Source organism: Oncorhynchus tshawytscha, linkage group LG20 (assembly GCF_018296145.1).
Source record: "Oncorhynchus tshawytscha isolate Ot180627B linkage group LG20, Otsh_v2.0, whole genome shotgun sequence".
Lineage (NCBI taxonomy): Eukaryota > Metazoa > Chordata > Actinopteri > Salmoniformes > Salmonidae > Oncorhynchus > Oncorhynchus tshawytscha.
The window spans coordinates 12806255-12820423 of NC_056448.1; the positions used below are offsets into that span (position 1 = coordinate 12806255).

The 14169-nt window shown below is 43.4% G+C and overlaps 1 protein-coding gene across 1 annotated transcript in view; it reads right to left on the bottom strand.

Annotated features, from left to right (window-relative positions):
- Window positions 1–12793, bottom strand: part of LOC112219472 (reticulon-4 receptor) — a 35199-nt gene extending 22406 nt beyond the window's left edge. Inside the window, exon 1 of the mRNA XM_024380740.2 lies at window positions 11951–12793. Coding sequence (XP_024236508.1) covers window positions 11951–11972 — 22 coding nt within the window. The 5' untranslated portion in view covers window positions 11973–12793. The remainder of the gene's footprint in view (window positions 1–11950) is intronic.
- Between the last annotated feature and the right edge of the window lie 1376 nt (window positions 12794–14169).

The following is a 14169-nucleotide window of genomic DNA, read 5'->3' on the forward strand; positions in this document are numbered from 1 at the left end:
GACAGAGGTTCAACTTCCAGCAGGACAATGACCCTAAGCATACTGCTAAAACAACACTTGAGTGGTTTAAAGGGAAACATTTAAATGTTGAAGAATGGGCAAAAATCCCAGTGGCTAGATGTGCCAAGCTTATAGAGACATACCCCATGAGACTTGCAGCTGTAATTGCTGCAAAGGGTGGCTCTACAAAGTATTGACTTTGGGGGGGGGGGTGAATAGTTATGCACGCTCAAGTTTTCTGTTTTTTTTGTCTTATTTCTTGTTTGTTTCACAATAAAAAATATTTTATGTTATGTAAATCAAATTATACAAACCCTCAAATCTATTTTAATTCCAGGTTGTAAGGCAACAAAATAGGAAAAATGCCAAGGGGGTGAATATTTTCGCAAGCCACTGTAGATAGCACTTACAAGTTTGAAAGCTAGTCTCAATGCTGCATTACATATTTATTGAAACACTGATTATTGGCTTACTGGCACATGCGTCTATGTCTTCATCATCATCATCATCATCATCATCATCATCATCATCACGTCATAATCATCATAACACTCTCATAAACCAGTTTACTCTCCCAAAACGCCTCATTGCATCACAGAGCTCTGCCTGTATTAACAGTACCATGAACCAAAATGAGTTCTAACCACAGTAAATCCCATCGGTGTCATTCAATATCCATTGATCCACACTGTTCAGTATATGAGGAAACCATTTACAGCACAGACAATGATCTGCGGCTTTACGCTACAATATCCAAGCAAAGGAAAATGCAGGTTTACCCATGCAGGTCTGTGTGATCTAGTTGAAGATGCACATCTGCCACACACTTTTCCTCTCTAAAATGGCTGCCTCCATCTGGCTCAATTATCAATCAACCAAGCCATTGTTCCCATCCTCTACAACACGCAGAATAATGAGCAGCACATGCCTTCCACCAATAAACCACCACCTAACCATCCACCTTCCCACCCCCTTTAATGGTAGATCCCGCCCCCTCCATGTCCACAACTAATTGAACCATAAAGTCTCCAGCGAGCTAATGAAAGGGGCCCACCCACACCATGCTCACACACAGGAATGGATCTAACCCTTCTTCAATTACGTCTTAGCTAAGGCCAAAGGCGTAGCTAATGGATTTCAATAAATGAGGCTGGCTGCCCCAGACAATTTGGATGCTGATTTATGTGTGCTGAGCTGTAGAGGGAGAGTGGTTGACGTACAGGAGCACTATAGCAGGAGGATCTGTGAATGTGTCTGTAGGTGTTTCTCCTATAGGAATATCATGCTCTGCAGAGTGTTATGACCACCGGCTCAACCTTTTAGAGGTGATAGGTTTAGGGACGGATTTACCTTTAAGCTGCTGGCTACATTCCTGGTGTTAAAACACTGATGTTTCCACTCAACATAACAAATCGTAAGAGCATCTGACTGGATCTTTAAAGCTGAACAAACACAGCAGAGCCGTAACAAAGGAATTCGGATTATTTTCTTGGGTAGAAAAGGATTCATGCTTTGTTCTCACTAGCAAAAAATGCTATATTTACAGTGCAGACTGTTCTCAAGGTCTTCCCTCCAATAGATAAGAATGAACAAGACTACTTATACGATTTATAACAATTGTCAGTGGAGACCAGATAATTACTCTCTCTCTTCCTACAGACCAAAGTGTAACTGTGCACACTATAGGGAACTAAGACTAGCTATACCTGTCATGCTTGTCATATTGCAAAATGCCTCAGACACTTTTTATACACAACAAACTCTAGATAACTCCAGATATCCATTCTTCCTCAATCCTCTGTCTCTTGTCTCATCTTTACTCTTACTTCATAACATGGTTTTCAATATCTGCTCTCAAGTATTCTACATGCCTCTAATCCCAACACCCTGTAAGCAATCTCTCACATTCTCTCTCACATTCTCTCTCTCTCACACATTCTCTCTCTCTCTCTCTCTTACATTCTCTCTCTTCCTCTCTCTCTCTCCCTCTCTCTGAAGATGGCGACGTACTGTATGGTTGCCCTCTTGCAAGCTCTGACCCAATTTAAATATTTTGTTATCCTTTTGGTGTTTATCTTTACTGTTTTTGCACAAAATGTGTCCGCTATCATTTTTTATGATCAACAATAACCTTAATTCCGGCTTCAACTTCGACTCATCTTCCCTGGGCTCTATGTGTACCTTCGACCCAATCTTTGGACTAACCAATAGGAAATGCAGAGGCAGAAGAGTGGGCATCCTGATGAGAATAAGGTTAAGGTATAACCGGCTACCACTTCTCTCTATTCTATTGTATTGGCCAGTCACTTGATAAAAAGATGGATGACCTCCAATCGTGGATTTGCTACCAACGAGACTCATAACTACAATATTCTCTGTTTTTCTGAAGGATGGCTTTCGTACAAGAGAACCCCCATGGCTATCCAACTCGAAAGATTCTCCATTTACCGAACGGACAAGACGTTGGATTCAGGGAAATCCAGTGAGGAATGGGGATGTCTCTTCACGAGACACAGGTGGTGTGGTCAGCATGTAAGACACATAATGCCCAAATTCTATCAACACGTCTCCTTTGCCACTAGAGGCGAAAGAGTCCTAGACCACTGTTACTCAACCCACAAGCAAGCATACAATAATTATTATAATAATAATAACACACTACATTACCAAAAGTATGTGGACAACTGCTTGTCGAACACCTCATTCCAAAATCATGGGCCGTAATATGGAGTTGGTCCCCCTTTCGCTGTCATAACAGCCTCCACTCTTCTGGGAAGGCGTTCCACTAGATGTTGGAACATTGCTTCAGGGACTCACTTCCATTGAGCCATGTGCAGGCCAGTCAAGTTCTTCCACACCGATCTCGACAAAGCATTTCTGTATGGACCTCTCTTTGTGCAAGGGGGCATTGTCCTGCTGAAACAGGAAAAGGCCTTCCCCAAACTGTTGCCACTGTTGCCAAGTTGGAAACAAAGAATCATCTAGAATGTAATTTTATGCTGTAACATTAGGATTTCCCTTTACTGGAACTAAGGGACCTAGCACAAACCATGAAAAACAGCCACAGACCATTATTTCTCCTCTACCAAACTTTACAATTGGTACTATGCATTGGGGCAGGTAGCATTCTCCTGGCATCTGCCAATCCCAGCTTTGTTCATTGGACTGCCAAACTGTGAAACGTGATTCATCACTCCAGATAACACATTTCCACTGCTCCAGAGTCCAATGGCGGTGAGCTTTACACCACTCCAGCTGAAGCTTGGCATGCATTGCGCATGGTGATCTTTGGCTTGAGTGCAGATGCTCGGCCATGGAAACCCATTTCATGAAGCTCCCAAATAACAGCTCTTGTGCTGACATTGCTTCCAGAGGCAGTGTGGAACTCGGTAGTGAGTGTTGCAAACGAGGACAGACGATCTTTACACGCTTCAGCACTCGGCGGTCCCGTTCTGTGAGCTTGTGTGGCCTACCACTTCTTGTCTGAGCCGTTTTTGCTCCTAGATATTTCCACTTCACAATAACAGCACTTACCGTTGACCGGGGCAGCTCTAGCGGGGCAGAAATTTGACAAACTGACTTTTTGGAAAGGTGGCATCCTATGCTCTTCTGTATGGCCATTCTAGTGGCAATGTTTGGCTATGGAGATTGTGTGAGTGTGTACTTGATTTTATACACCTGTCAGCAACGGGTGTGGCTAAAATAGCAGAGTACACTAATTTTAAGAGCTGTCCACATACTCTTGTATATAGTGTACATGGGACTGAGAGTGCAGTATTCATACCCCTTGACTTTTTCCACATTTTGTTACTTTACAGCCTTATTCTAAAATGGATTAAATTGTTTTTATTCCTCATTAATCTACACACAATACCCATAATGAAAAATTAAAAACAGACTTCTAGATTTTTTTGCAAATGTACCAACAAAAAAAGGTGAAAATATCATATTTACATAAGTATTCAGATCCTTTACTCTGTACTTTGTTGAAGCACCTTTGGCAGTGATTACAGGCTCGATTATTCTTGGGTATGATGCTAAAAGCTTGGCACACCTGTCTTTGGGTAGTTTTTCCCATTCTTCTCTGCAGATCATCTCAAGCTCTGTCAGGTTGGATGGGGAGGGTTGCTGCACAGCTATTTTTAGGTCGCTCCAGAGATGTTCTATCGGGTTCAAGTCCGGGACCTGGCTGGGCCACTCAAGGACATTGAGACTTGTCCCCAAGCAACTCCTGCATTGTCTTGGCTGTGTGCTTAGGATCGTTGTCCTGTTGGAAGGTGAACCTTCGCCCCAGTCTGAAGTCCTGAGTGCTCTGGAGTAGATTTTCATCAAGGATCTTTCTGTACTTTGCGCCGTTCATCTTTCCCTCGATCCTGACTAGTCTCCCAGTCCCTGACGCTGAAAAACATCCCTACAGCATGATGCTGCCACCACCATACTTCACCGTAGGGATGCTGTCAGGTTTCCTCCAGATGTGACACTTGGCATTCAGGCAAAATAGTTCAATCTTGGTTTCATCAGACCAGAGAATCTTGTTTCTTATGGTCTGAGACCCTTTAGGTGTCTTTTGGCAAACTCCAAGCGGAATTATCATGTGTCTTTTACTGAAGAGTATCTGGCCACTCTACCATGAAGGCCTGAATGGTGGAGTGCTGCAGAGATGGTTGTCCTTCTGGAAGGTTATCCCATCTCCACAGAGGAACTCTGGAGCTCTGTCAGAGTGACCATTGGGTTCTTGGTCACCTCCCTGATCAAGGCTCTTCTCCCTCGATTGCTCAGTTTGGAAGGGCGTCCAGCTCTAGGAAGATTCTTGGTGGTTCCAAACTTCTTCCATTTAAGAGTTATGGAGGCCACTGTGTTCTTGGGAACCTTCAGTGCTGCATACATTTTTTGGTACCCTTCCTCAGATCTCTGCCTCGGCACATTCCTGCCTCGGATCTCTACGTTTTTGCTTTGAAATGTACTGTCAACTGTTGGTACTTTATTCAGACAGGTGTGTGGCCATTCCAAATCATGTCCAATCAAAATAATTTACCACAGGTGGACCCCAATCAGAAACAGCTCTGGATGATCAATGGAAACAGGATGCACCTGAGCTCAATTTAGAGTCTCATAGCAAAGGGTCTGAATATTTATGTAAATAAGGTATTTCTGTTTTTATTTTTCTAATAACCTTTTTTGGCTTTGTCATTATGGGGTATTGTGTATAGCTTGATGAGGAAAAAATGTTTTTCAATCCATTTTAGATTAAGGCTGTAAACCTAGCAAAATTTGGAAAAGGGGAAGGGGTCTGAATACTTTCCGAATATACAGCGCTTTTCAAGGGCCCTAAGTCGCTTTACAATTGTAGAAATTAAAATGAAAAACAGCAAAACAGTAGTCAAAACAAAACATCAGACTAAACAAAACATAAATAAAAGAGAGAGGTAGTCTCAAAGAAGGGAAAGAGTATCAGTGTATGGGGAGGGAAGGGTTGGGATCTGGATACGAACACGGTTTAGGGTAAGGGCTGGGATTGGGATATGGATACAAACCAGGGATAGGGTAAGGGGCGTGATTGGGGTTAGGAAACTAACCCGGTTCAGGGTAATGGTAGGGTAAGGGTTTGATTTAGGTGCAGTTCAGTATGGTGAAGAGAGGAGTGTCTTTGGGGAGGGGGACCTTAAGGGCAGGCCTTGTCAAAGCGGTGGGGCTTTAGGAGGCACTGAAAGATAGTGATGGAGTCAGAGTAACGCCTGGCTGGAGGGAAGTTCCAGAGCCTAGGAGGTAGTCTGGAAAAGACCATGTCGCCGAAACTATGGAGCATCAACCTGGGTATGACCTGCTGTGGTGGATCGGAGTGTGCATGTGTGTTGGTGGGGAAAAAAAGGTCTGAGAGGTACATCGGGGCAAGATGGTGAAGGGCTTTGTAGGTCAGAAAGAGGATCTTGTAGTCAACGCGTTGGGAGACAGGGAGCCAGTGCAGTTCACTGTCAGGACCAAGTGTGGGTGAGGAGTCGGGCTGCAGAGTTTTGAACCATCTGGCACTTATGGAGGGGAGTTAATGCTGGAGAGTAGTGAGTTGCAGTAGTCAAGACGGGAGGAGATGAATGCATGTATGAGGATTTCAGCGGCAGGACGGGAGAGGGAGGACCTGACTTTGGCAATATTGCGGTGGTGGAAAAATTATGATTTGTCCAAGATGATGGCAAGATTGCATGCATGAAGGGAGGGAGAAACAGTGGTGTCGTCAATGGGAGGGTGAGGTTGCCAGCTTCGGTGAGGGTGAATTTGGGAAGAGTTCCGTTGTATCACTTTTGAGCTTAAGAAAGTTTTGTTGCATCCATGTTATTATTGCAGAGAGGCAGGATTCAATGTGGGTCATAGGCGGGTTGAGGAGGGATTTGGTGCTGAGGTAGATCTGGGTGTCATCGGCATAGCAGTGGAAGTCAAGGATAAAGTGATGGAGGATCTGACCAAGAGGGAGGATGTAGATAATGAAGAGTAAGGGACTCAGCACGAACCAAACTGGAGGGGTTCGGGCAGGTTGTTGATTAGCAGGTGGGTTTGTAATTGGGAGGCAACAGTATGTTCCAGAGTCTTGGCAAGGAAGGGGAGGTTGGAAATGGGGGAGAAGTTATTGAGGATGGTGGTGTCCAGTTTTTTTATGATGGGGGTGACTGCAGCTGTTTTGTAGTTGAAGGGGACAGTTCCGTGGTCGAGGGAGAGGTTGACAATGTTTGTGATGGACAGAGAGCAGGCAGGAAGGCAGGCAGGCTTTGATGAGAAGACTGGGGAAAGGACCCAAGGGAGCAAGTTGTAGTCTTGGTTAACATGATGAGTTTTGAGATATACTGTAGGGAGAGTCAATGGAGACAAATTCGGAGAGCCGGGTTTCAGGTGTGACGGTTGGGAGGTTGACAGGGGGAGGGGCAGCTGAGGGAGATTGATCAGTCAGTAATGAGTTTATTTTGGTGAGCATGTCCTTGAAAAACTAAATTAGTTGCACAGCTCAGTGGAGGGAGTAGAGAAGGTGTCATCATGGGGCTGAAGTAGTTTGCTGACAGTGGAGAAGAGAGTCCGGGAGTTCTTACTGTGGCAGTCATTGTTGTTAGAGAAGTAAGTGGACCTTGCAGCAAAGCGGTACACGCTAAGCTAAAGGACAGAGCTACCGCACACATCACAGCCAACCACAATGTTACAACTGAGGAGACGAACGCGTGCAAGAAGTCCCGCTACGACCTCCGCAGAGCTATCAAACAGGCAAAAGGACAATATAGGAACAAGGTGGAATCCTATTACACAAGCTCTGACGCTCGACACATGTGGCAGGGGCTCCAGTCCATTACGGATTACAAAGGAAGACTTAGCCGTGATCTGCCCAATGATGAATGCTTCTCTACCAGACAAACTCAATGCATTTCATGCACACTTCAACAAAAACAACACAGAGCCATGCAAGAGGGCCTCCACCGTCCCAGAGGACTGAGTGATCTCGCTCTCTGAGGTGGATGTGAGTAAGGCTTTAAATCTGGTCAAGAGGAATACCTATGTGAGAATGCTGTTCATTGATTACAGCTCAGCGTTCAACACCATAGTGCCCTCCAAGCTTGTCACCAACTCGGGACCCTGGGACAGAACACCTCCCTCTGCAACTTGATCATGGACTTCCTGACAGGCCGACCACAGGTGGTGAGAGTAGGCAACAATACCTTTGCCATGCTGACCCTCAACACAGGGCCCCCCAGGGGTGAGTGCTTAGCCCCCTCCTGTACTCCATGTTTACCCATGACTGTGTGGCCATGCACAACTTCAACTCCATCTTAAGGTTTGCTGACGACACGACGGTGCTAGGACTGACTACCAACGGCGATGAGACATCCTAAAGGGAGGAGGTCAGAGACATGGCAATGTCAGGACAATGCCAGGAAAACAACCTCTCCCTCAATGTTAGCAAGACCAAGGAGCTGATCGTGGACTACAGGAAACAGGGGTGCGGGCTTCAAGTTCCTCAGTGTCCAAATTATTGAGGTCTTAACATGGTCCTTTCACACCAGAACAGTCGTAACGAAGGCATGACAGCACCTCTTCTCCATCAGGAGGCTGAAATTATTTGGTATGGTCCCTCAGATCCTCAGGAACATTTACAGCTGCACCATCGAACGCATCCTGACTGGTTGTATCACCGTCTGGTATGGCAACTGCAACGCCCTCGACAGGAAAGCCCAACAATGGGTGGTGCAAACAGCCCAACCCATTACTGGGGGCAAGCTCCCAGCCATCCAGGATGTACATGCCAGGCAGTGTCCGAGAAAGCCTTGAAAAATTGCCAAGACTCCAGCCACCCGAGACATGGACAGTTCTCCATGCTCCTGTCTGACATGTGGTACCGTTTCATCAAGGCTCAGACTCCCTGGCCATGTCACTGTTAAAAATGACTATTCTCCCTCTCCCATAGACTATCCATGCTAACTCTATGCCAATCCACAGGACTCTACCAACTCAGACATACATACCTTCACTGTCACTCTTACTCATACGCACACACACGTACTCACATACACACACCCTCACTCACACACTCATTACTGAAGCCACACACTTAAACCCACACGCACACAGCTCGTCAAACCTACGCTGCTGTTCATTGATTGTTGATTGCAATTACCATGAGTATCTACTGTATTTGGGTCATGGGAAGGGTTAGCTAAAATATATTACATGTATATATTACCATTAGTATGCCATTGCCATGCTATGTGGTTGTTGCCATGCTATGTGGTTGTCTTATGTCTCACTTTATGTAGTGTTGGGGTGTCTCTCTTGTTGTGATTGTGTGTTTTGTCCTATATTGTATTTATTTATATATTTTTAATCCCCCGTCACCGCAGGAGGCCTTTTGCATTTTGGTAGGCCGTCATTGTAAATAAGAATTTGTTCTTAACTGACTTGCCTAGTTAAATAAAGGTTAAATAAAAACAAAAGTATATTACCATAAATATTGATATATTCCTGCTACCCGTCACTTTTCAGCCCTGTTTACATGTATAATGTATTCTACTACCAGTCACTTTGTATGTATAAACCTACCTCAAACACTCTAGTACCCCTGCATATTGAATAAGGTACTGGTACTGACCTGTATTAACTAGCATTTCTTGTTTCTTCAACTTATTATAGTGTACTTCTTGTGCATTTTTTACAATTCTATGCTATTTTCTGTATTATTATATAGATGTTTCATTCTGTGCATGTGGCGAATAAACTTTAAATGTCTCTCTCTCACACTCACGCACACTTTGCACCCTGGTTTCTCGCTGCCTAGATTTCTAGCACACACTTAGATACTTCCAACCTCTGCTCTCTCCCACTCTCTCTGCTGTCCTTCTCTCTCTCTCTCTCTCTCTCTCTGCACTCCCTCTCTCTCTGCTCTCCCTCTCTCTCTGCTCTCCCTCTCTCTGCTCTCCCTCTCTCTCTGCTCTCCCTCTCTCTCTGCTTCCTTTGAGCTATGGATCGTTTGATGTATTTTCAGCACACTGGGCATTTGGTTAGGATTATTATTAATTATTCAGGGCTGTTCTTCTCTACTCTTCTACCTGGTGTGATAGACAGGGGTCCAGCCTCACTCCCTGGGCATGGTGGTGAATCATACTTTATGTATAATCATACTTCATGTATATTAAATTCATATTTTTGAGGCGTACAGTGGCATCACAGATGCACAGACAAGGTAAAAGTAGGCATGTAATCACTCATACAAAACAAGCAACACAACCTGGTCTCATAAAGTAAATGTAACATAGTAAACATAAATCCAAGACACTCAAATTAGTTTATGATTCATTTGGCATGGTTACATAAAACAGATGGTTAATTAAGGCAAAAATGAAAGTAGGGTGATTGGTTGAGGTGGATGGGTAGACATATAAAACAAATGTCTGGCAACCCAAAGGTTGAGAGTTCAAATCTCATCACAGACAACTTTAGCATTATAGCTACTTTGCAACTACTTAGTATGTTAGCTAACCCTTCCCATACCCAAAGGTTGCGAGTTTGAATCTCACCATTGACAACTTTAGCTAATTAGCAACTTGACAACTAACTTTTTAGCTCCATTGCAACTACTTAAAATGTTAGTTAACCCTTCACCTAACCCTAACCCTTTTAGCTAACCCTTCCCCTAACCCTTTTAGCTAACCCTTCCCCTAACCTTTTTAGCTAAACCTTCTCCTACCCTAACCTTTTTAGCTAACCCTTCACCTAACCCTAACCCTTTTAGCTAACCCTTCACCTAACCCTAACCCTTTTAGCTAACCCTTCCCCTAACCCTAACCCTTTTAGCTAACCCTTCCCCTAACCGTTTTAGCTAAACCTTCTCCTACCCTAACCCTTTTAGCTAACCCTTCCCTAACCCTAACCCTTTTAGCTAACCCTTCACCTAACCCTAACCCTTTTAGCTAACCCTTCCCTAACACTAACCCTTTTAGCTAACCCTTCCCCTAACCTTTTTAGCTAAACCTTCTCCTACCCTAACCCTTTTAGCTAACCCTTCACCTAAACCTAACCCTTTTAGCTAACCCTTCCCTAACCCTAACCATTTTAGCTAACCCTTCCCTAACCCTAACCCTTTTAGCTAACCCTTCCCCTAACCTTTTAGCTAAACCTTCTCCTACCCTAACCCTTTTAGCTAACCCTTCACCTAGCCTTAAGCCTTTTAGCTAACCCTTCCCTTAACCCTAACCCTTTTAGCTAACCCTAACCCTAACCCTTTTAGCTAACCCTTCCCCTAACCCTTTTAGCTAACCCTTCCCCTAACCCTAACCATTTTAGCTAACCCTTCCCCTAACCTTTTTAGCTAAACCTTCTCCTACCCTAACCTTAACTCTTTAACCTAACTCCTAAACTTAACTCTAACCTTAACCCTAACCCCTAGCCTAGCTAACGTTAGCCACCTCAGCACCAAGCTAGAATTTGTAACATATCATACGTTTAGCAAAATCGTAACATATTGAACATTTCTCAAATTCGTAACATTGTACGTTTTGCAAATTCATAACATATTGAAAGTTTTGCAAATTCTTAAAATATAATAAGAATTGTAATTTGTAGCATATCATACGAAATGGGTGATGGACATCTACAAATTAATACATAAAATACCATATGAAACATAACATATCATACTAAATGGAGTGTCTTGGATTAACATACATAATAATACAAAGTGCTCTGAGACCAGGTTGTGCTATCAGGTAATACACATGCCCTGCCCAATCCCCAACTCCCCATTGCGTGACTAGATCCAATTTGTCTTACAACATGAGCAGTGAACAGTGCAGTGGATAAATACATTTCATGAGCTGTGGTGGTCTCCATCAAAACCGCTTAGCATGACAAGGGTGATTGCTCATGGTGGACAATATTCTTAAAGTTTCTGGCAAAGAGAGGGAAAACAAACGTTGCGCAGAACCCCTTTTTTGAGAAATCTGAGAATGTTAACTATGCATGTTTTATGTGTTCCAAGTAACTATTATGTAACATTACAAGATAATATAAGCCTATTTAAAAGATCAATGTAAAAAACAAATACATTGGCATGTTAAAGTATGGCACCTAATTGAAAACACATTGAACAAGAAAACTGTAAATCAAGTAGATGTATATACGTCAGTAAATTGGCTCAGGATGGCACCGCCAGGGTCGTGGGTTCGATTCCCAGGGCCACCCATACGTAAAATGTATGCATGCATGACCTTAAAATGCGTTGGATTAAAGCATCTGCTAAATGGTACATGTTATATTATTACAGTAGTAAACACTGACAGGTCTAAAATGGTTTTCTCCAAATAACCATCAAATACTGTGCAAATGGATCACATTATGTAAAATCATTATGTAAAAGACAAACAAGCAAGCAAACACACAAACAACACACTTGGATCTGATGTAAACGTAGCCCATACATACATACCTCGGATAAAAACGGACTTCATTTTGGAAATAGAATCCAAAAGGCACCCCTTGTGTGCGTGGTAAAATACTCGTTCTCTGATTGAAAAACAAAGACCCCGGTCAAAGAGATGGCAGTGGAAAATCCAGGGCACCGTCCATGAAAACTTTACCCCAAGGTTTTAACATAGAACGGAGGTGGAGAACGCGGTCTCCTCTTCACGCCGCGCTCAGTCATTTGAGAGATGCGCGGGAAACAAAACCTTTTTTTTTTTTTTTACAATCGAATACAGGCAACCCAAAGGAACGTCTCCAAATGGACCACATAAACGCACGGGTGGCAGCAATCCAAACGGCAATAAGCTACAAAATTAAAACCATCAGCAGTCACAACGCAATCCACGGTTAGGAAAAGGCATATATCCAACCGTCCTTCGTTAATTTCCAACGTAGAGTTATCCTAGATGAGTGCACTGCCGGTTGGCTTGTGAGGGTGGGGATCCAAAGATATGCGCCTCTCTATCAGCATAGAACAAGACAGGGCAGAGGGAGCTGCATGCGCGCGCGGTCGTGTTCTTAGTGAACGTGAGAAGGTAACTGAGGTCATAGTGCTCCTGAACTTCTCTGCACTCTTTGGTCAGAACCCATATCATGGGACAACAACCACATAGAACGGATGATCCCAACAAACGATAATGCGCAGTTCAGGCACGTTAAGTGATGAACAGCAGAACATATTGTTTCTGATTATTTAGTGATAGGCGTTGGCAGTGTGCTCTTGATTTATATCGACCCATATAATTTTAACATAACAAAGAAAATGACATAGAAAACTAACGTCTTATATGATATTCGTAATAGGTGGTTCGTGGTTGAGATCTTGCTGTCAAACTATTCTAAATTAAGATAGAGACGCCTCCCAGCGGTAGTGTGTGAACACCTCCCCGATTTTATAAGCCTATATTAAATTCCGAACAAATTGCTGTAAAAGGAAAATAGAAACCAATGTCGCTGCTTCATGCAATGTTTGCCACAGAGACGACGAACATATACCTTTCTCTGAATGTCAGTGACACACTTCAACAGAGATTGATGTTTGAGCTTTTCCACCTAGGCTCGTGTTTATCAGCACCATAGCCACCTCAGACGGGTAAACTTGAGTCGGCTAGGCTGTAGTAGCCTGGAGTTCAGATGACTGTCAGTTGTAATTACTGGTCATGTTTCCACGATCGATGGTTGTTTTGTCTCCATGTGTTTAATGACCATTGTGTGCGAATAATGGCAGGCCTAACTCATGCAATACAAATTAACACATTGTCCGTTAGATTGAAAACGATTTTGTTTCGTAGAGAACATATACAAGGGAGTAAACAAAATATGAAAGGAGAGGCACAACCCCTTTGTATTTTATATCTACACTTAATTAATCAAATGTGTGCATTCCAGAAAGACAGTGCTGATGTTATAGTAGAATGTTTCAGTGATGGCCCTAGACAACGTACAGCCCAAAGAAAACAAGAGCAGAAATCTGTTAGGATGAGTAATTTGTGAAAATCTCTGCATGTATTATTTGTATTTATTTAACCAGGCAAGTCAGTAAAGAACACATTCTTGTTGACAATGACGGCATGGGAACAGTTGGTTAACTGCTTTGTTCAGCGGCAGAAAGACAGATTTTCACTTTGTCAGCTCGGGGATTCGATCAAGCAAACGTTCAGTTACTGGCCTAACGCTCTAAACACTAGGCTATCAGTCTCTATGTCACGTTTGGCATCTATTCACATGACACAGACATTCTTTATTCCATATTGGCTGGGACCTCTCGCCCCTTCTTATGAGATGTGGCTAATTTGCCTCTCCAAGCTGACAATATGCTGCACCCCACTGCATTGTCTTTCAGCGAGAAAGCCAAACCTCATTAACATCTTGGAATCAGGACAATGTCAAATAGCTTATGTTAAGCTCTTTTTACTCATACTCACATTTCATCATTTAATTGGATTGTCTAACACTTCCTGCTGTCTGCAAGCTGCAAGATGGTGGGTGGGTGGGGGGGGTGTTAGTATGTAAATGTGTTGACTTCTGTAAAATGCATGTCTAAACCTGCCTACCCTAACAATGTGTGTACAGTACATAAGCACATCTGGCAGACACCAAGCATCTCAATATAATGTGGAAGTAACTCTACATGGTCATATGAAGGACCTCTCTCTTTCCCTCACAGTAGGTCAGTTCAAGGTT